The sequence below is a fragment of the Callithrix jacchus genome, chromosome 9, assembly GCF_049354715.1.
Source record: "Callithrix jacchus isolate 240 chromosome 9, calJac240_pri, whole genome shotgun sequence".
In the NCBI taxonomy this organism is placed as follows: domain Eukaryota; kingdom Metazoa; phylum Chordata; class Mammalia; order Primates; family Cebidae; genus Callithrix; species Callithrix jacchus.
The window spans coordinates 23,559,850-23,583,477 of record NC_133510.1 but is presented as its reverse complement, the minus strand read 5'-3'; the positions used below and the strand labels follow the sequence as shown (position 1 = coordinate 23,583,477).

The 23,628-nt window shown below is 42.8% G+C and overlaps 1 protein-coding gene across 11 annotated transcripts in view; it reads right to left on the bottom strand.

Annotated features, from left to right (window-relative positions):
- Positions 1-23,628, bottom strand: part of PHC1 (polyhomeotic homolog 1) — a 29,728-nt gene that overhangs the window by 3,784 nt on the left and 2,316 nt on the right. For 3 of the 11 annotated variants that reach the window (XM_002752323.6, XM_078338790.1, XM_078338787.1), the window contains 12 exons: positions 22,697-22,857; positions 20,932-21,042; positions 19,749-19,829; positions 19,067-19,216; positions 18,035-18,190; positions 6,547-7,039; positions 4,164-4,945; positions 3,509-3,656; positions 3,043-3,254; positions 2,026-2,140; positions 619-727; positions 255-405 (listed from right to left, as the gene is read on the bottom strand). In XM_002752323.6, coding sequence (XP_002752369.3) covers positions 255-405; positions 619-727; positions 2,026-2,140; positions 3,043-3,254; positions 3,509-3,656; positions 4,164-4,945; positions 6,547-7,039; positions 18,035-18,190; positions 19,067-19,216; positions 19,749-19,829; positions 20,932-21,042; positions 22,697-22,810 — 2,622 coding nt within the window. In that variant the 5' untranslated portion in view covers positions 22,811-22,857. Of the gene's footprint in view, positions 1-254; positions 406-618; positions 728-2,025; positions 2,141-3,042; positions 3,255-3,508; positions 3,657-4,163; positions 4,946-6,546; positions 7,040-18,034; positions 18,191-19,066; positions 19,217-19,748; positions 19,830-20,931; positions 21,043-22,696; positions 22,858-23,628 lie in introns of those variants that run through there. The other 8 variants (XM_078338782.1, XM_078338789.1, XM_078338783.1 and 5 more) reach the window with 7 other exon arrangements.

The following is a 23,628-nucleotide window of genomic DNA, read 5'->3' as shown; positions in this document are numbered from 1 at the left end:
TTGATTCTCCCCATGACCTACTATGGATCTAGATTTTCTCTACTCGAGTACAGTATAAGGATTAATGGATACATGAACCAGTAGTTAGGTAAGAGGAGACAAAGGGGGTCAGAATCTCTTGGAATTTGGATTAATGCAACCAATGTGAAACCAGAGTTCTCATCTCACACCCTCTTACCTGGGCAAACATACTGCCCTGTAGGGAAAGAAAAGACCCAGTTTAAAGGCATCTGGCTCTGCAACAAGCAGCTCACCCGGTGGCACTTGCCCTGAATCTTGGCACGGGCAATGTCAGAGGAGCTGCGGCGGGGCCCACGCCTGCGAACTCGGGCATAGTTGGCTTCTTGAAACTCTTTCATTTTTTTCCTCTTCAGCCGGAACTGATGGCTACAGCTCACATTGTACCTACAGGACAGGGCATATATAGGATGTCAATGGTGCTACAGAAGTTAGGTAAATGTGACTCTAAATGTGAGTTGCTGTTTATGAGCTGATTTGGGGAAGGGAATAAAAGCAAGGAGGGAGACATGAAATATCAGCTATGAGGTGATCCTGGGGAAGGGGTGTAACATTAGATGGAGATATCAGTGCTGAGGGCAAGGAGGGTGCCCAAAGTACCTCTTAGCGCAAGTCATGGAGCAGAACCTCTTAGAGCCACGAAATTGCTCTGCAGGGGCGTACTTCCCACAGTACTCGCACTTCAGGAGATTCGCCTTCTTATCTAACTCTAAAAAACAAGGCATGCTGGACAGTCAACATAGGTTTCTGCTGCCCCTCTGGAAATCATTAGGCTCAGAGCTGGATTCTAAAATTAGTCTCAGGGTTTATTCCAAAAAACCTAAACAACCTACGTTGAGAATCCCTAAAACACAGAGTTCAAAATCTAAAAACCATGAAGACTTATCCCTTGAGAACTTTATGAAGTCTTCCTAACCTTAAGACAAACTTTACATTTTAGATGTCTTACTAATTTTATCCTAATTCGTAGTCTCAGATTTCAGATATGATTCCATTTCTGAATAGGAGAGAGGAACTAATTATTAATACCTAGAAAGATATAAGATCCTTCTACCACAAAGATTTCCAAAAGCAAAGGGAAAATGTAAATAAGAGTCCTTAAGATAGATTAGAAAATCCTGAATTAGGAGAACTGGAGTTTAAGGATATAAATGTTCTATTTTAGATCATCTTTTGAAAAAAAAAATTTTTTTTGAGACAGGGTCTCACTCAGGGTCACCCAGGCTGAAGTGCTGTGGCACTATCTTGGCTCACTGCAACCTCCACCTCCCGGGCTCAAGCGATCCTCCCACCTTGGCCTCCCAAGTAGCTGGGACTACAGGCATGCACCACACTACCCAGAGCTAATTTTTATATTTTTTTGTAGAGACGAGGTTTTGCTATGTTGCTCAGGCTGCTCTCAAACTCCTGAGCTCAAGCAGTCCTCCCAAAGTAATAGGATTATAGGTGAGAGTCATCACATGTGGTCAAAAAACACATCTTTAAAGAATAATTCCAAAGGTTACTTTAGCTGGATAAAATTCCCCGTATCTTATATAACCCCTTTTCTGTGATTCTACATACTCTGATATATAATATGGTTTCTATGTGTAGATGGACTTCACTTTATTCTTTTTTTTTTTGAGACAGAGTCTTGCTCTGTCACCAAGACTGGTGTGCAGCGGCACGATCTCAGCTAACTGCAACCTCTGCCTCCCAGGTTCAAGTGATTCTCTTGCCTCAGCCTCCTAAGTAGCTGGGACTACAGGTACATGCCACCACACCAGGCTTATTTTTATGTTTCAGTAGAAATGGGGTTTTACCATGTTGGCCAGGCTGGTCTTGAACTCCTGACCTCAGGCGATCCACCCACCTCAGCCTCCCAAAGTGATGGGATTACAGGCATGAGCCACCGTGTCCGGCCTTATATCTACTTTAAATAAATAGGTAACTACTATTTTATACTAAGTCCTCAAACACATCTCCATGAGCCTCCTTCCCCAAATGGGTCTCTAAATAATTACTCACCGGCAGATGGGCTGTCCACTCCCAAAGAGCCACCTGACTGATTCTCAGTCAGCCCTGTCGGAAGGCCAGTCTGCAGTGGCTTTTCAGACTCCTTTAGTAACTGAGAACAACCCACCTGTCCCAGAAAATGTTAAGAGTTAAATTAGCCTGATTCCTTTCTGCCTCTCCATAGCTTTCCTCAGCATTTCCTAATCAATATTATTTCTTTACTTGGATCTCTGAGTTAATGACCAAGTCTGGTTCAGAGAGAATCACTTTTAATATGGTAATCAAGGGTAGCAACTGGTCTCTACAGAAGGTTTGGAAATGGAAAAAAAAAGTCACTGGCTTATAAGCCATTGGAGAACAGGATTCTACACTGGCTACCTATTTTGTCCTCTTCCTTCCTATGGTGCTGAGAATGCACTAGGAGTCAAGACACCTCAGTTCTACTCCTGGTTCTGCAAACCCTAGGAAAGCTCCTTACCTTCTCTATTATAATTTTATTCATTATAAAACAAACTAGTTTATCTAACTAAACATTATAGTTTTAAAGGTTACTTTCTTCCTTTTTTTCTATTCTTCCTTTTCCTTTCCTTCCTTAACTAAATAGCATAATTGAATCATTCTCTAATTAAATAGTTCTGTGCCTTTTTTTTTCTTTTTTTGAGATGGAATTTCACTCTGTCGCTCAGGCTGGAGTGCAGTGGCATGATGGCAGCTCACTGCAAGCTCCGCCTCCTGAGTTCAAGTGATTCTCAGGGCTCAGCCTCCAAGTAGCTGGGATTACAGGAGCATACCACCACATCTGGCTAAATTTTGTATATTTAGTAGAGATGAGGTTTCACCACGTTGGTCAGGCTGGTCTCAAACTCTTCCTAACCTCAGGATCCACCTACCTCAGCCACCCAAAGTGCTGGGATTACAGGCGTGAGCCACTGCTCCCGGCCTGTGCCTTTTATTTTTACTGGAGTTTGAAAAGACAACAATTAGACTAAGTCCCCACTTCAAAGTCCCACATTATGGCCCTGCCCTCACCGGGAAAGGTTCTGCTCCTTCCTGGATAACAAAGCCTTCAATGATGTGGGTGAGAATCTGGGGCTTCACGATGGCCTGTGGGGGTTTTGAATCACCCATTTGTCTAGACACCATGGCTAATGTAGGAGGTGGTACTGATGGGGCGGGGGTCAAGGCTACTAGTTCACTGCTTGGGGTATTAGCATTCACATTAGCCACTGGTTCAGCTTTTTCTGGAAAACAAACACAGATTAAGCAACAGACATGAGATGACATATTGATCCATGTATTAGTTGAGCCAGCATGATCTTCCACAATAATCTATGTTCACTCTTGGCAATTCACTCTGAATTCCCTGTTTTTGGATCTATTTGTCTGTCTACCAACTCTGGCCCATTTTCTACTCAACCAGATTTATCTTTTAGCTCACTCAGAATATTTCTCTACTGTGTGCACTCCAACAGCACTTTAGAAGTCAGTTACTCACCTCCAAGACTGCTCTTGTCCTCCATGACTTGTGGGCTCTCTGCTACTGGAGATGCCTTGGCAGGAAACACTGAACCCAATGTGGAGACATCATCTCTCTCCTCCTCAGAGTCAGCCTTGCGTTTGACAGCCAATGTCTGGGGTTTACCCTATATAGTGAAGGAAACAGATATACAAATGAAGGATAATGAAGAACCACATTATTACTATACTTTTAAAGAAAATTTTCTTGGTTCCAGATTTCCCAATTTGTCTACTTCCCATGGCACACTAAAATTCCTGGTCATTCCTAATAACTTTACATCAGGACAAAAGAAAATGTAACATGATTGAGTCCTGACCTAGGTCTTGAGACCCTGTATTCATGCAGACCAACCAAGAACTGCTATTTTTTTCAAAGACTGATTTGGTTAAGGCTATCTTGATCTAACGTATTACATATCCGAAAATCCAGAATAATATCAGTAACACATTTAGGAGTATAAAGTTCAGGTATTATGTACAATAATGTCACTCTCTTACAGAAACAGCAGATAAATACCGGCATTAACCCTCTTAACTCTTTATTCCCCTATTAAACTAAGCTCTACTTCCACTCGGCCCCAGGTCCACTTTCATGCATAATAGTGCCCTCAAAACCATCAGACATCACTCACCGGCAAGTGCACAGACTGCATATAGAAGGCAGCAGGGACCTGGGCTACAACAGGTGAGGAGGTGGTAGCCCCACCCTTTACTACATGTGCTGTCCCCTGCACGGGAGCAAGGGTCATCCCAGGGGCCAATGTGGGAGGGCACTCCTGCAGCGCACCAGGAGCCTGGGATGAGGGCGGCGAGGAGGCCAAATGGGCCTGACCAGACTGCACTGTACCTGGCATCCCCCGGGAAGTGGGTATAGCAGCTGCCAGCTGTGCCAATCCCAAAGCCTGTGCCTGGGCTGTACCTGGCTGTCGAGTGCCTACAACTTGCACAGGGATATGGGGTGGTGGTTGCTGGGTAGCTGACATCTTAGCAGCCCCTAACTGAGGTGGCTTGATAGGTGCTACAGGTGGTTTGGACTGGATGGGAATTGGTGGCTTAGGAGCTGCATCAGGTGGAAGGGACAAGGGTGAAGACTGAAGCATGGGCTGAACGACCAAGGTTTGGGCTTGCTGCTGAGACTGGGAAGGTGGGACCTGCTGAGTGGGTGGGACCTGTGGTGGCTGAGGGGCAGTGAGGGTTGTGGCTTGCGGCTGCTGCTGTTGCTGCTGTTGCTGCTGTTGCTGCTGCTGGGCCAATTGGAGGTGTGTAGCTGTGTGAAGGAGCTGGGACTGACGGTGCTGGAACTGCTGCTGGTGGTGGATGGCAATCTGCTGCTGGATCACCACCTGTTTCTGCTGGAGGTGAATTTGTTGCTGTTGCTGAATCAGTGAATGGGGCTGGATCTGTGTGTAGGTGGCTGTAGGAACAATCCCAGAATAGAACAAAGAGAAAAAAGAGCAGAGAATAATAATCATCCTAAATTCAAAGTAAAATCATTTTTCCAAGATATACCTAGTTTTGGAATCATGTAGTGAAAACTAATTTAGCCATATGAAACTTTGACATCACTTCATCCATACTCTTTCCAACTGAATCAGACATTACCGACTGCCACTAGTCTTAAAGACCTCAAAGAAAGAACTCCCTTGCTCAATCATTTCAGGATCTTCAGCAATTTCTTGTGCCTCTTATCTTTGCCATACTTAAATATTGTATTCTTTTACTCTATACTCAGCAAAGAAGAATGGTTAGCCCCCTCCTCCATTAGACTTGGAATTTATCAAAGACTAAATCCATGTTTTATTCATTTTCACATCCCTAGAACACAGTCCAGGGTCTGACACTTCAGAACCACTTAATATGCACTGAAAGAATAGATACCCAGAGTTAAAGATACCAATGTCTTCCCATCAATGACTTGGATTTTACAAATCATCAGCTTAAATCACCATCTAAGAAGTCTTAAGAGTCAGCACCTGTAAGCGCTGACCTAACTCAGTTTCCTCCATTGTAAACTGGGGTTGACAATCTCTACTTCTCCATATTATACCAGATTGTCCAAAGATCAAAGCATGTGATAAGAAAGGACTTTAGAGATAGAATTGCTACAGTATGTAAATACCAAGTATAGTAATAACTAATTAACTCAATTTTTTGTGAGTAAATTACCTAAATATATCAACAACTAAGGTGCTAGAAACAAAAAAAGGCAAAAATCAACATTACCAAATAAGATATACACATCTAACTACATCTAACCTGCAGTCTGAAGGCAAGTATCAGAGTATTGCCCTGTTGCCCAGGTTGGAGTGCAGTGGTGTGATCCTGGCTCACTGCAGCCTCTGCCTCCCAGGTTCAAACTTTCTCCTGCTTCAGCCAAGTAGCTGAGACTACAGGCATGCACCACCACACCGAGCTAATTTTTCTATTTTTAGTAGAGACAGGGTTTCACCATGATGGCCAGGCTGATCTCGAACTCTGACCTCAAGTGATCCACCCACCTCGGCCACCCAAAGTGCTAGGATTACAGGTGTGAGCCACCGCACCCTGCCTCTTTGTCTAGTAGTCTTAAGTGCTCTAAGGCATTTGTACTGTATCTGCTCTACAGTGGACCAAGTAACCACATTAAACAATGAGGAGATAATTCATCCCTTATAGTAAATGCTAAGTTAAATGAAGACAGGGAATCTGCTTTTCAAAAACGTATCCCTAGTAATTCCTAGAACACAGTAGGCAATCCAGTAAGATAGGATGAATAGGCAGTGACAAACTGAAGAACTCATGGCCTAAGAAAGTGGACATGGCAACTTGGAAGCACACTACTGCCTGGTAGAAACAGATAAGATCTGTTTCTGTCACTTGTCTTCCTGACCCTGAACTCCTATGTTCAAGGTTGATATGATTCCCATTCCTTCCACTATTTAGGGGCCAACAGAAACGGGCAGGGGGAAGGCAAAGAATATACTCTGAAAATGTCACATGAATTCTGAGAGAATGACATTACGAGTGACAATTTACCTGAGCTAATAAGTGTCTGGCTGGGCGCAGGTGTGGCTGTCCGGGTCAGGTTCATGCCCACATTCTGCTGACCACCACCATCTGCTTCTGCCTTCTTGGCTGCTGCACTTTCTGCCTCTGTCTGGCTGCCCTGGCTCACAGTCACTGTTTGGGCTGCAGGCAAGGGCTGCACCACTCCTGTGCCCTTCCTGGGACAGCTCCCACCACCCATTCCTGAGGAAGGCAACTGACCCAAGCCACCATGTGCCTGGCCACCTCCACCGGGACCCATGGACCCTGGGATGCTATTCCCACTGCCTCCACCAGCTTGACTAAGGTTGAGGGACTGGCTTGAGGCCCCAGAGGAAGCCTGTGCCACAGCGAGGGCCTGGCTAGAGGCCTGGGAGAGGCTAGAGACAGGGGAGGCTCCTGGAGGAATGGCCTTCTGAGTGGAGCCTTGCATTTGAGGTCCTTGGGCTGAGGCCTGCTGATTCCTTACTGCCAAGTTCTGCACCTGAAAGACAGGAAAAAACAGATTGAGAAAAGGAGGACTAGAGGCATTAAGGTCAACGATTCAAAAGCAGCCAAGATAGCTATTGTGTCATATTCCACAGACTACCTCAGCTTGTATCTCTGCCTTTACAATATACTTTAAGGCCTTCCTACCTCCTAGGAAGGAACTCTGGAACCATATCTGATTTTTCAGCCACCTTCATTCACTAGCAAGTTTATCATCGTGTGGTCATTTATTCCTTCAAACTATCTCTTCAGTTATCACTCTCCTCTCCATTCAATCATTCAACACCTCCCAAAAACCTACTATGCTTCAGGTACTATACTGGATACTGGAAATGCCGAGGAAAAACATAGTCTGCTCTTAATGATTACTTTCTACTAGAGAAGACAAAAAAATGATCAATTATGATACAATAATATGCATAGATATGCACCCAGTACCATAGGAGTACAGAAGAACAACTAAGACTGGGGAGATCAAGGAAGGGCTTCCTAAAACAAGTGAAATTGATCTGACCTTTAGTAAGTAATGGTGAAGGTGGGGGTTTAAAGATATTGGTAACAGCATTTGCAAGACCACAACCAAAAAGGATTATTATTTAGGCCGGGCACGGTGGCTCACGCCTGTAATCCCAACACTTTGAGGGGCCAAGGTGGACGGATCGCTTGAGCTCAGGAGTTCGAGACCAGCAACACTGCCTCTACAAAAAACACAGAAAATTAGCCAGGAATGATGGCAAACACCTGTAGTCCCAGCTACCAGGGAGGCCAAGGTGAAAGGATCACTTGAGCCTCGGAGGCCGAGACTGCAGTGAGCTGAGATCCCACCACTGCACTCCGGTCTGGGTAACCGAGTGAGACCCTGTCTTGGGGGTGGAAAAAAGGATATTATTTTTAAATATTATAAAAAATATGTATAATTTCTAAAAAGGCTGTGAGCATTTTTTGAAATTATAAATACGTCATTATGTTTGGGTAAGTTATAAGGAACGGAAAGAAATGAACCTTGGAAGGTAGGTTGTGGCTAGGGAGGTAGGAAGGTATTGGGCCATCAAGGGCCTGGTGTGCTGAAATAAGGAATCTGAACTTTAGTTTGGGAACAGCAAGTTTATCTGTCTTAACATTGTTATATTCCAAGCACCTAGCACAGTTCCGGCATGTCAGTACTCCAAAATATGGATAAAAGGAAAGAATGATGTCTGCTTAACTGATTATAAGAAGTCAATAAAGGTTATTAATCAGAATAAACATTCGTTTATACATTTATACATTTCTGATGGAAGTATAAATCAATACACTTCCTATTTTAGAAAATACTTGTTATCATATCCTAAAATTGAACATTCACACACCCTCTAACCCAGGAATTCCACAAGAGAAACTCTTGCCATGTACCACAGGAGGCATGTATAGGAATGTTCACAGTGGCACTATTCATAGCAACCATGACATGGAATCCACCCAAAGGGCCATCTACAGAAGAGAAGATTATAAACTACAGTATATTCAAACAATGGAACAGTATATAGAAACTACAATTAATAAACTACAATGACTGCAACAAAACAAATGAATTGTGACAATATGTTATTAAGAAAGCACTTTCCAGAAGTATACATACAGCACAAGTACCTTATACATTTCAATGCAATTAAAATATATATATGGTGTCTAGGGTTTCCTTCAAAATATTCCATGGGTAGAGAAGGGCCTGAATGCACTGGCCATGTATCGGTAATTGTTGAAACTGGATGGTAAGTACATAGGAATTCATACTTTTTCTATTTTTGTATATGTTTAAAATTTTTTATGATAAAAAGGGCTTTTTAGAAATATTGAGATGCAATAAAACTATATAAAAAGGACCCAAGGGAAGAACAGACTTAGAAATCAGAAAGCTCATTACTATGGGCAAGGGAAGGCAATAGATGAAACCGCAGACTGCTTATTACATTATTAAAAATTACTAAATAAATTTTAAAAGGCTATAACAAGACCAACTGTGAGAAAGTGTCATGACCCAAAGATTAAAATTTTATCAAATTCTGTGTATCAGAAGTACAATTAAAATATTAGTAGTAACAACATATATTTTCTCATTTTAAAAAAAGAAGTTGGCCGGGTACAGTGGCTCACACCTGTAAACCCAGCACTTTGGGAGGCCAAGATGGGCAGATCACAAGGTCAAGAGATCAAGACCATCCTGGCCAACATAGTGAAACCCCATCTCTACCAAAAAATACAAAAATTGGCTGGGCATGGTGGCATGCGCCTGTAGTCCCAGCTACTCGGGAGGCTGAAGCAGGAGAACTGCTTGAACCCAGGAGACGAAGATTGCAGTGAGCCGAAACTCAGCCACTGCACTCCAGCCCGGTGCTTGGAGACAGAGCAAGACTCTGCCTCAAAAAAAAAAAAAAAGAAGTTAGTAAAAGTTTCCTGATAGTAATGCAGAAAAGAATTACAAGTAGGTAAGACTGAAGTCAAGAAGATCATTTAGAAAACCAGTACAATAGACTGGGTGCAATGGCTCATGCCTGTAATCCTAGCACTTTGGGAGGCCAAGGTGGGCAGACTACTTGCAACATGGTGAAACCCCATCTTCTACTAAAAATACAAAAAATTAGCTGACATAGTGGTACACGCCTGTAAACCAGCTACTCCGGAGGCTGAGCCATGAAAATTGCTTGTACGTAGGAGGTAGAAGTTGCAATGAACCAATATCGCATCACTGCACTCCAGCCTGAGCAACAGAGCAAGACTCTAACTCCAAAAAAAAAAAAAAGAAATAGCAATCCAGGTGAAAATAATGAAAACCTGAATTCAGGCAGGAGCAGTAAAGAAGAGTTGAGTTGATGGCTTTTGAGAGATATTTACAAGAATCATCAGAATTGGGTGCTAGAGCACATAATATTATCTGGCAATTATTAATATCTAGTTTTTCCATCAGCTTCATTTCCATAATGGCTATTTCAAACTTTCCCACTCTCTCCCCATACCTCAGACTACCTTCTCTTTCTTCTCCTACTCTTCACCTCGTAGAGAAAACAAAAACCATTATATAAGCATTACTTTATCAGTTCCAACATCTATCTGCATACACACCCATCACTTCCCCTTTCTCTCCCTTCTCTTCTCCTTCCTATCAAAAGGCAATCAATCCTTCTGTGCACTCTGTATCCCATCTCCTTCTGCCATCTCAAGAAGGATGTAATATCCACTGCCTTGTCTTCCACCTCTCCCTCTCCACTGGCCCCCATCACCATGTATGACCTGCCCATTCACCTCTCCAGTTCCACCTTCCTTTCCTAGTGCAGCTAAACTCTCAATAGCTATTTATAGTCACTGTATTCATCTCCACAAGCCATTCACACCCCTCAAACTCATACTACTTCAGATTCACCACCCCTCAAACTCAACTGAAACAGCTCTCTCCGTATTAATAAAACCATCTTTCTTTCTCTCTCTACATTAGAAAGAGTATGTTCCCTGTCCACACACACACATATGCATGCACACATGCACATCTTGTAACATTTGGTTCCTCCACTTTCATGAAACTACACAGTCCAGATTTTCCTATCTGCTGCTCGTCTTCATTCGCCTCTGTCAGCCCAATACCCTCTACAATCTTGAACAGCTCTTCCAAAGGGGGGTTCATCCTACCTCAGGGTCTGATACTAAACATTCTTCTCTTCAATCCATACTATCACCCAAGGCAATTTTTTTTTTTTTTGAGATGGAGTTTCGCTCGTTACCCAGGCTGGAATGCAATGGCGTGATCTCGGCTAACCGCAATCTCCGCCTCCTGGGTTCAGGCAATTCTCCTGCCTCAACCTCCTGAGTAGCTGGGGTTATAGGAACGCGCCACCATGCCCAGCTAATTTTTTGTATTTTTAGTAGATATGGGGTTTCACCATGTTGACCAGGATGGTCTCGATCTCTTGACCTCGTGATCCACCCACCTCGGCCTCCCAAAGTGCTGGGATTACAGGCATGAGCCACCGCGCCTGGCCCGGCAATTCTTTTTTAAGACGAAGTTTCCCTCTTGTCGCCCAGGCTGGAGTGGAATGGTGTGATCTCGACTCACTGCAACCTAAGCCTCCCAGGTTCAAGCAATTCTCCTGCCCAGCCTCCCAAGTAGCTGAGATTACAGGCATTAGCCACCACGCCCAGCTCATTTTTGTATTTTTAGTAGAGATAGGGTTTCACCATGTTGATCAGGCTGGATGGTCTTGAACTCCTGACCTGCCTCGGCCTCCCAAAGTGCTAGGATTACAGCTATGAGCCACTGCATCCAGCCCCCGCCTCCTTTTTTTTTTTTTTAAAGACGGAGTCTCCTCTGCTACCCAAGCTGGAGTGCAGTGGTGCAATCGCAGCTCACTGCAACTGCCACCTCCCAGATTCAAGTGATTCCCCTCCCTCAGTCTCATTTCACTATGTTGGCCAGGTTGGCCTCAAACTCCTGACCTCAGATAATCCACCCACCTCGCCCTCCCAAAGTGCTGGAATTATGGGCATGAGCCACAGCACCCTGCCTCCCCACACAATTTTAAACACTGAAAAGAGTGAACTAATTTAGTAGATGAGGAATTTCAATTATCATCTATATGCCTACTACTCTCAAACGTTTATCTCCAACCCAGACCTCTCCTCTGAGCTCAAGAACCACATAATAAAACTGCAGTCTCAGTATCTCCTCAGGGATGGCTCACAGGCACTTCTAAGTCTGCATGTCCAAAACTGAGCATCACTCTAAAATACACTTCTACATTCTTCGTCTCATAAACAGCACCACCAGCCACCCCACTGCTACATCAAATCTCGTATCTGGTATCTCCCTCAATACCCGTATCGACTAAATTAGTTCACCCTCTTCAATGATTCTTCTAAGTTATCCTCAAATCTATGTATTTCTGTCCATCGCCATTGCTACTCCCCAATATAAACACCATCTTTCCTTTAACTGTTAGAACAGTTATTCTCCCTTCAGTCACACTCACACCATATCCGTTTAGTCTCCCCACAGAGGAAATCACCCAATACATTCAAATTTCTCCATGACACTTCCATATTTAAAATCCTTCTACAGCTTCCAATTACTTTTTGCAAAAAGCCCAAAATCCCTAACACAGCCCCCAAGGCCCTGCAACATAAAGTTCCTCCTACCTGTTTAGCCCCACTTTGCCAAACTTCAAGAATACAAGACCTTTTTTTTTTTTGAGACAGTCTCTCTCTGTTGCCAGGCTGGAGTGCAGTGGCGCAATCTTGGCTCACTGCAACCTCCGCCTCCCGGGTTCAAGTGATTCTCCTGCATCAGCCTCCCGAATAGCTGGGATTACAGGCTACTACCACGGAGCCCAGCTAATTTTTGCATGTTTAATAGGGAGGGGGTTTTACCATGTTGGCCAGGATGGTCTCGATCTCCTGACCTTGTGATCCACCCACCTTGGCCTCCCAAAGTGCTGGGATTACAGGTGTGAGCCACCACCCAGTCGAATATAAGACTTTTAATTCCTCAAACGAATCAAGTTCCTTCCCTCCTCAGGGCCTCTGGACCACAATGCCCTCCTGCCTCTAACGCTGTCCTTCCACATCCTTGTCTGGCTAACTTCTACAGACCCCAAGTTAAATGTCACCTCCTTGACTGCTATACCCCATGCCAAAGCTAAATTAGGTCCCTTTCTAAATTCTGAGAGTACTCAGTACTTTCTCAATTATTTCCGCATTCAGATGATTATTAGCTACATGTCTGGTGTTTCAATGGTCTATGATCTCTTATATATCTACATAAATGTAGTCATCATGACTTTCTTGGGCATCCAAGGCTAAGAAATGTTTGATATATTAGTAATAGTAGTTACTCCTAAACACTCACTACATCCAGGCACTCTTCAAGCAGTTAAACACGGCAACTCATTTAGTCCTCACAACACAACCTGAGGTAGTTATATTACAATACCTATTTTACAGATTTAAAAAAAAATGGTGAAGATGGCCGATAGCTAACATCCCGGGATTGCAGCTCTCAGGGAAGGCGCGGAGAACTAGAGGACGCCACACTTTCAAAGTCTGGTCGCTCATGGAGCAGAAGATCCCCCAGTGGTGGAAACACACGAGTCGCCAGCGCGACTCTCGTGGTCGGCGCAGCGGTTTCCCCGGCACCTACACGCGGCAGCGCTTGGCGCAAAGTAAACGGGACCGCTTCCCCTTCTGACTGAGGTTTGGAGCCCCAGGAAGGCAGAGTCGCCTACTATGGAAACAAGAAGGAAGCCAGACAGGAGAATCCTGGGCAGAAAAGCACCATCAGTCTTAACGCCGCTGCTCTGGCCCTGGGGACTAACAACCTGGACGTCCACTCAAGAGACCTAATCTGAAAGTTGGTAATTTCAAAGACGACAGAGGATAAATTTACAATGACGGGAAGAAACCAGCGTAAAAAAGCTGAGAATACTCAAAGTCAGAACGCCTCTCCCTCTAAAGATGATCACAGCTCCACATCAACAATGGAACAAGGCTTGATGGAGAACGAGCGCCTCCTGATGACAGAATCACTCTTCAAGGAATGGATAATAACAAACTTCGGTGAGTTAAAAGAACATGTTGTAGCCCAACGTAAAGAAACTAGGAACTTTGAAAAAAGGTTTGATGAAATCCTATTGAGAATAGACAACTTAGAGAGGAGTATGAGTGAATTAATGGAACTGAAGAATACATTACAGGAACTCCGAGAAGTATGCACAGGTTTAAACACTCGAATTGTTCAAGCAGAAGAAGGGATATCAGAGGTCAAAGTCCAACTTAATGAAATAAAACGTGAAGAAAAGATTAGAGAAAAAAGGATAAAAAGGAATGAGCAAAGTCTCCAAGAAATGTGGGACTATGTGAAAAGACCAAATTTACATTTCATAGGTGTACCTGAATGCGACGGAGAGAATGAATCCAAGCTGGAAAATACCCTTCAGGATATTATTCAGGAAAATTTTCCTAAACTAGCAAAGCAGGTCAACATTCAACCCCAGGTAATACAGAGAACACCACAAAGATATTCCTCAAGAAGAGCAACCCCAAGGCACATAATCGTTAGATTCACCAGGGTTGAAACGAAGGAGAAGATACTAAGGGCAGCCAGAGAGAAAGGTCAGATAACCCACAAAGGCAAGCCTATCAGACTTACAGCAGATCTCTCGGCAGAAACTCTACAGGCCAGAAGAGAGTGGGGGCCAATATTCAACATCCTCAAAGAACAGAACCTTCAGCCCAGAATTTCATATCCAGCCAAACTAAGCTTCACAACTGAAGGAAAAATAAAATCTTTTATGAACAAGCAAGAACTCAGAGATTTTATTACCACCAGGCCTGCTTTACAAGAGCTTCTGAAAGAAGCATTACACACAGAAAGAAACAACCAGTATTAGCCTTTCTAAAAATACACCAAAAAGTAAAGAGCACCAACATAAAGAAGAATTTACACCAACAAATGGATAAAACAGCCAGTCAACATCAAATGGCAGTAACCCTAAATTTAAATTGACTAAATTCCCAATCAAAAGACACAGCCAAAACCCAACGGCATGTTATATCCAGACCCGTTTCACATGCAAGGATACACAAAGACTCAAAACAAAGGGATGGAGAAAGATTTACCAACCAAATGGAGAGCAAAAATAAATAATAAATAAATAAAAAGCAGGAGTTGCAATTCTTGTATCGGATAAAATAGATTTTAAAGCAACAAAGATATAGTGGTAAAAGGATCAATGCAACAACAAGAGCTAACGATCCTAACACCCAGATACATAGAGACTTAGACACAATGAGACAGAAAATTAATAAGGATATCAAGGACTCGAACTCAGATCCAGAACAAGTAAACTTAATAAATATTTATAGAGCTCTCCACTTCAAATACACAAAATATACATTCTTGTCAATGCCACATCACACCTACCCATTAGTTTAAATGAAACATTGATTGGCCATTATTAATACCCAATTTTTTTCAAAATAAAGCAATATTTCCATTTACTCTCCCTCTTTCTCTTCCTCTTTCTTCCTCTCCTTTACTTATTATTTTTTTTTCTTTCCTTCTCTCAAAAAAAGAGAAATCAACTTGTAAACCTCTAGATCCAGGTCGGCAATGTCTCTTTCATTGCTTGATTTCCTTTCTTCCCTTCCCTCCCTCCCTCCCTCCCTCCCCGCTTCCTCCCTTCCTTCCTTCCTTCATCCCTTCCTTCCTCCCTACCGTCCTTCTTCCCTTCCTTCCTGCCTTCCTCCCCCCCCCCAAAAAAAAAAAAATGGTAACAGAAAGATGTCAGATCATTTGCACAAGGTCACATATTAAGTAGTGGAGCTAGAATCTGACCCAAACATCAAATGCATATTTTTAACTACTGCCCTCTGTTCTTCCACATATTGACACTCAAGTATCTGGTGAATGAATGGCTGGATAAATCAAAGAAGCGGATATAGAAATGGGACCAATCTCATTCTTGGCTCCCACTGCTACCACCATAGTCTAAAATAAAGGCTTGCCTTATAATAAGATGACCCCAAGAGTTACTTAGCACATTCCCTAATTTATCTTCTTCAGAAGCTGTTAGAACAGTTATTCTCCTATAGTTCTTTCTAAGTACTTTCCACATCCTGTTAATCTGCTGTTCAATAGCCAGCAATGGTCCCTACAACTTATAAAGTTAACTACAACCTCCTTTACTTGGTTTTTACGCCCCACACTAGCAATGACCTCTATTCTATCATTGGGCCTGTTGATTCTATTTAATTTATCCTTCATCTCCAACGCCCATCACACATACTTATATTTAAATATATGACTACACTCTTAACGCTTTCCGTTCTCTCCTCAGTTTCCTTTTCACTCCAAATCAAATCCAGTCATCCTTCAAGATTCTGTTCAAGTATCCCAATAAGGCACTGAAAAGTAATGAAACCAATTCTTTTCCAAACTCATGTCTCTCAAAATTAGTACCATTTAGTTTCTAGCACTTTCTTTTTTTTTTTTTTGAGACAAAGTCTCACTCTGTCACCCAGGCTAGAGTGCGGTGGCACGATCTCAGCTCACTGTAACCTCCACCTCCCGAATTCAAGCAATTCTTCTGTCTCAACCTCCGAGTAGCTGGGACTACAGTCACACACCACCACGGCCGGCTAATTTTTGTGTTTTTGGTAGAGATGGGGTTTCACCATACTGGTCAGGCTGGTCCCAAACTCCTAACCTCAGGTGATCTACCCCACCTTGGCCTCCCAAAGTGTTGAGATTACAAGGGTGAGCCACCACGCCCAGCCTAGCTTAGCACTTTCATTCTCTAAACTCTTTAAAGACCCAACTCACATTTCTTTTTTATTCCTGCAAAATTTACTTTTTTTTTTTTTTTTTTGAGACAGAGTCTTACTCTGTTACCAGATTGGAGTGCAATGTCAAAATCCGCCTCTCGGGTTCAAGCAATTCTCCTGCCTCAGCCTCCCAAGTAGCCGGGACTACAGGCACACGCCACCACGCCCAGGTAATTTTTTTATTTTTAGTAGAGACGGGGTTTCACCAGGATGGTCTCAATCTCCTGACCTCATGATCCACCTGCCTCAAACTCCCAAAGAGCTGGGATTATAGGTGTGATCCACCACGCTCAGCCAATCCTGCAAAATATCTAATACAGTTATTCCTTGGTATCCACAGGGGATTAGTTCCAGGCCCATGGACATTAAAATCTGCATACATTCAAGTCCTTTTTATAAAACAGAGTAGTATTTGCATATAATCTGTGCACAAAGTACATTTTTCTGTATACTTTAAATAATCTCTTAATTACTTATATCTAATACAATGTTAAGTACTATGTAAATAGTTATACTCTGCTGTATTTTTACTTGTATTATTTTTTATTCTTGTATTGTTTTTTTTTCCCCAAATATTTTCAATCTGCAGTTGGTTGAATCTGCAGATGTGGAAGCCACAGATGCACAACCAGCAGGTACAGAAGCCACAAACAGGGAGGGCCAAAAGTGCACACAGGAAGAACTCAACATTTTACCAGCTTACCGATAAACTAAAGGGATGAAATAATTATTGTAAGATCCTAGGTTGTGTCCCATCCATAAGAAGCTAAAAATTCAGGCTCAAAAATACATGTATTTTGGGAATAAGTCACGGGAAGTAATGGTGAGGAAGACCTTTACGCGAAAAATAGCGAAAGGAAGTGGAGACTAAAAGTTGAGAACTAGAGTAACTCACAAACAGAAGCAACCAAACATTCCTCCAGTAACTCAGCCAGGTCAGCTTTACATCTAACTAACAGAAGAACTCCCTCAACAATCTTTTCTCTTCTGACAGTACTGTGAGAGAATTAAGACTCTCCGAATAGCCGAGCATGGTGGCTCACACCTGTAATCCCAGCACTTTGGGAGAACGAGGTGGGCAGATCACCTGAGGTTGGGAGTTCAAGACCACCCTGACCAACATGAAGAAACCCCATCTCTACTAAAAACACAAAATTAGCCAGGTGTGGTGGGGCATGCCTGTAATCCCTCCCAGCTACTCAGGAAGCTGAGGCAGAAGAATCACTTAAACCCAGGAGGTGGAGGTTGCAGTAAGCCAAAATCATGCCATTGTACTCCAGCCTGGGCAACAAGAGTGAAACTCTGTCTCAAAAACAGCAAAACAAAAAGAAGAAAACACTCTCCGAATAAAACTGACTCACAGAGGACTAGAAGGATGGTGAGAAAATTTACCCTATCTTAAAACTAAGATGTCCCGGATCCACAGGACTATTTTCAGGTAAATCTCCTTGTCTTTCTAACTCAAATTAACTCAGAGGTTATATGGGATTCAAGTGCTATGGTGATCAAAGGAAGGAAAAAAAAAACACAAAAAAATCAGAATTCCGAAAAGTGTAATGGGGCAGAAGGGTGGACCCAGGTCGATGGTCATTCTCTTCATCCTGACCAGTGCCCACCTGCAGGTAAAGTGGTTGCCACAAACCTGATCTGCATCTGCATGAACTCCAGGAGACTGAGCAGATGGCACCTCCTGCTGGACTGCAGCCACTGCACCATTAGGCATCAGGATGAGTTGGGAGGCTAGAGGCACATTCCGACCCAGGGTTCGGTTTACCTGCAATAGGTTTCCCAGCTGTGGCTGGCAAGAAGAGGAAGAGAAAGAGCAAAGAAGACAAGAAGGAAAGAAGAGACAGAAGAGATGGAAAGGAAGGACCACAAGACAAAATAAACAGAAGATATTAAACAGCGTGCCCCGCCCATTCCACACCAACCCAGGAGCTTCATACTCTCCACATGCGATGAACCATCCAGAAAAAACCTAGAATGCATAGAAAACTACAGATTGATGTCAAAGAGTCACACATCAAAGAAGTAGAGAAAATTAGGATTTTAGAAAAAGTACTTATATATAGTAAGTAGGTAGGATAACACGGAATTTGTATACTTGAGCCACAGTTTTAAAGGTAGATTATATCTAACACTAATTTAGTCAAATGTTAAGCCAACATTTTCTAGCATAAGATTTTAATTTAATCTACAGGCTACCTGTGAACATGGAGCATCACTTCTATGGTAAGTAAAGTGTGGGAAGCAGATCCCAGCTTGTCTCAAGACATCTGGGTAACCATGGTTAAAGAAAATGGCTTTTGGCCGGGTGCAGTGGCTCACGCCTGTATTCTAGCACTTTGGGAGGCTGAGGTGGGCAGATCACCTGAGGTCAGGAGTTCAAGACCAGCCTGCCAACATGGTGAAACCCTGTATCTACTAAAAATACAAAAATTAGCTGGGTGTAGTGGCGCGTGCCTGTAATCCCAGCTACCTGGGAGGCTGAGGCAGGAGAATCGCTGGAACCCGGGAGGCAGGGCTACAGTGAGCAAGATCGCACCACTGCACTCCAGCCTGGGTGACAGAGCGAGACTCTGTCTCAAAAAAAAAAAAATGGCTTTCACTCAAGTCTTTGCCAGGGCCAGACAATTATGCCCCTGGGGCAATGGTGACTGCATCTGTGGCTTACCCGTAGATACATCTGGGCCTGAGACTGGTTGAGGGGTGGGGAGGTGGTGTTCCCCAGTAGCACAGATTGGGTCAAGGTGGTAGCACTGGGAGAGCTCACACTCTGGGATCGGCTGATGAGCTGGGCGGCCGATGTGGTGGCCAGATTGATCTGTGTGGTATAGAAAGGAACCAAGACTAAGGATTTAGGAGAAGTAAAAGGAAATGTACATGACTGACAAATTCAGAGTCACACAGTCAAGAACAGAATTTTTCACTTTCAGGGAGTCAGGGGAAATGAATAATGTCTTCCTATCTGAAACTGTCATCCTAGCTACTGTAGGGTATTACCGAAGTGAAAAAACCCAACAGTCTCTAACCGCTAATGTTAACAGTTAAGAAGACAAAATATTGAAACAGAACAGATTTTACTTCTGTCAGTGAAGAGTCCAGGAATTAGTCCCTTTATTTTGTTATCTCCTCTTCTTCCCCAGGATTTGCTTTTCTTTCTTCCTTAGACTTCCTCTTTAGAGACTCCAATATAGATTAATGTTGGTTACTTTCCCTTGTACTAATATTCTCTAGTTAAGCGCAGTAACCATTGAAGGCTCAAAAAACACTCTCAGATCAGCAACACAAAGTAATTTAACCCAGAGACAAAGTCGCAGGCAGAGAAGCCTCTCAGTGGCAGAGGCAGTACTCACCGAGGCCTGGGTAGTGGTAGTCTGCTGCTGTGTAGTGCTGGTGTTTGGGGAGCTGGCTTGCCGACTGGCAGCAATTGTGGCCTGTTAAAGGGAAAGGGAAACAAGAAATAGCAAAGACAGTGAAGGAAAAAGCCCTCAGTCTTCTAGTAATAAATCACAAGCATGAAACAGAGATTTCACGTTATGAACAGAGAGATTCCACTCTAGGGTAAAAAAAAGTATATTCACTAGGCCAGTAATCCTCACATTACCACATATGCTAACCAGTTAGCCCCACATAACTCTCCTGGGGCAGAGAGGCAACCTGTCCTGCTCCCACTCTCTTTTAGGTAGAAAAAGATTTTTTTTTTTTTTTTGAGATGGGAGTCTTGCTCTTTCACCCAGGCTGGAGTACAGTGGCATGATCTCAGCTCACTGAACCTCTGATTCCCAGGTTCAAGTGATTCTCCTGCCTCTGGAGTAGCTGGGATTACAGGCACACACCACCACGTCCAGCTAATTTTTGTATTTTTAGTAGAGATGGGGTTTCACCATATTGGCCAGGCTGGTTTCAAACTCCTGACCTCAAGTGATCCATCTGCCTTGGCCTCCAAAAGTGCTGGGATTACAGGCGTGAGCCACCACACCCAGCTGGAAAAAGATCTTTTGGTCAGGTCATATCATGAGTCAATCAGAATTTAGTCCCAAGGCATCCAATATAAATATAATGTGAACCACATATGTAATTTTCTACTATGCAAATTTTTAAAGAGTAAAACAGGAAAAGTTAACTTTCATAATTTACTTTATTTAACCCAATATAAAATATCATTTCATATGTAATTAATATTTTGAAATTACTGATATTTTACCTTTTTTGTACTTAGTAGTCTAACTATAAAATCTTATAAAACATCTCCATTTAGACTAGCCACATTTCAAGCACTCAATGGCAGTATGCAGCTAGTGGCTAACATATTAGACAGTACAGGTCTAGAACACAGCCACTCTATATCTAAAAAGTGATTCTATAGTTTCTTACTGCAACCCCAGAAGATGCATCCATCCTCCCACAGAACAGAAGGCAGAGGAGACTGTCCGCAGCCTGGCTTAGTATAGGATGCAATATGCCCAAAAAATCTTCCCTACCCACCTGTGGTGCCTGTCCCCTCCCTCTCGGGCCAGCTGGCTGCTGACCTCTCACCTGCTGGACGGCAGCCAGGCTATGCAACTGGGCATTACTGAGCTGCTGCTGGAGCATGAACTGGTGGAAATACTGAGCTGCATTGGGCTGCCGCTGCAGTGCCTGTAGAGCCTAGGAAAAGAGAGAGAGGATAAAACATTTAGAAAGGATCTCTCCTAGCTCCTATTCTATGTAAATCACTGTATTTGTGTGAAAGGTGGCCATGGGAAGGACAGAAACCAGAAAAGATGGGACACTGGGCTAAATTGTCAACAGCTTATTTTCCTTTATTTTTTTAGAACAAGGTCAACTTGCTCTATCACCCAGGTTAGAGTGCAGTGGCATAATCATAGCTCACTGTAACCTCCAACTCCTAGGATCAAATAATCCTCCTGACTGCCTCAGCCTCCCAAGTAGCTAGGACTACAGATGTGCACTACCATGTCCTGCTAATTTTTTTTTAATTTTTTTAGAGATGGGGTCTTGCTGTGTTACCCAGGCTGGTCTTGAACTCTCGGCCTAAAGAAATACTTCTGCCTCAGTAAGTCTATAAAGTCCTTTAAAGACTGGGAGAAACAATTACAGTCATATACAAGAGTGGTCAGAGCAATAGGCTATACTATATAACCTGGGTGTACACAAAGCTATGTAATCTGGGTTCGTGTAAGTACACTCTATGACAGTCACACAACTACATATCACCTAACAATACATTTCTCAGAATGGATTCCTGTCATTAACTGAGGCGTGACTGTAATTCTATGGTTTATTCTCATATGTAAGAAAAGTAAAGCAGTACAATTTACACAAACTCTTATTTCTCCAACTGGGAGCTGGAAATACATGCCATGGCAAAGACTAGATAGCTTGAAAATAAACAAGATGTCGATTAATGTAAAGACAATAAGAAAAAAAGCTGGGCATGGTGGCGTGTGCCCATCATCCCAGCTAGTCAGGAGGATAAGATGGGAGAATCTCCTGGGTCTGGGAGTTTGAGGCTGCAGTGAGCCCTGATAGCACCACTGCACTCCAGCCTGGGTAACAGAGTTAGACCTTATCTTAAAAATAATAATAATAATAAAAGGATAAAATGTGGAAGTATATTTTAGGTATACAGTAAAGATAACACAGCCCTAATGGGTAGGAAATAATGAAAAAATAAATAGTGGCTTCTAAAAGATTTCATCAGGTAAAATTTTCAACCAATTCGACTAATTGGGATTTTCACACACCTAAAGTACAATGCTAATACATATTTATAAAATGAAACTAGTATTTTGCTTTTAATGCTAACTGGACTTTTCTGTATTCTTATTCTTTAATAATTAGAACTATTTGCATAGTATGTATAGTTATTCTAGTAACCAAAATATTTGCTAAAAGACCTCATTCCCTAACAGAATTAATAAAACATGGAATTTGCTATTTGTTTAAAAACAAGTCTCTAAAGAGTTCCATGATACTGCTATTACTCAAGGGGATTTATAAGAATGGCCAAAGATTAAAAACCTGGCAATCCAGGATGAGAAAGGTTAGTCAGAATCTAGCTACATGGACTGAAAGTTATTTTCTAAATCCTTATTTGAAAGACTGGATTTCCCTGTTTGCTTGCCCAAACCTCTATAAACTCCTAAGAGTCTCAGCGTTGGAAGAGACCTTAGTCATCAACTAACCCAACTCTCCCCAGTTTGTTGAAAAAGAACTGAGCACAATTATTTTCCAGCATCACTGCCTATACAAGTCAAGACTCACAGACCACCGGTCCCTCAGAGCCAAGCAAGCCCACCTGCACTGCTTGTCGTTCATATAGTGACATTTGAGCTATCTGGGGCCGAGAGCTGCCCCCTGAGCTGGAACTCCCATTGGTGGAGTTGGAGTTCTGCTCGCTCTCAGTCTCCATGATAGTGGTGGTCCAGGGTCCCCACGGCTGATGCTCTGACTCAAGACCTAGATGGAAGCAGCAAAAGGTTAAAATTTATATCTTGATCCCAACCTGTTATTTCATGTTACTATTCAAGAACACCGGAAATTCACAAGTTATCTACGAGTCTTCCTCCTCTTCCATAAGCCATGATTTCTCATCTTAGAACTCCCAGATCTTCAATACACTCTTGCAACCATGTCTTCCCCATGCTACCATCTTTTTGAAGCTATGCAGTCTCAGAAGAAACAACCTTAACAATATTCCCTCATGGGTGTCATTAAATAAAATGGCCAAAATGTGAGATGGTACCTTACAATACCAAAGCCACCTTATATTCCCACAGCACTTTTTAACAGTTTAAAATCTTCCCACTTAAAATTTTTGGTTATCTCATTTTTGTCTCCATCTGCATTCTTATCATCCGAATGAGTCACCATTTACTGGCGAGCCACTAGTTGCCTCCTCTTTCACTGGGCTAGGCACTTCACCTATATTTTATCTCTCATAGCCATGCTGTAAGATAAACACTATTATCCTGATTTTACAATTTTGAAAATGAGGTTTTTATGAGGTTAAAGAAATTGTCCTAGTAAGTATCAAGTCTTTACACTAATACATGCTTCTTCAAACCAAGCTGTGATTAAGGCAGTGTCTCTCATGATAGTGAGTACTCATTATCCTCATTTTATGGAGGAGGACCTTAAGATACTAACACATTTACTGAGTCATGGAAGGTCATAAAACTAGGAGGCAGAAGAGCTCACCTGCAGCCCACATAGCGCAAATAGCTGCCT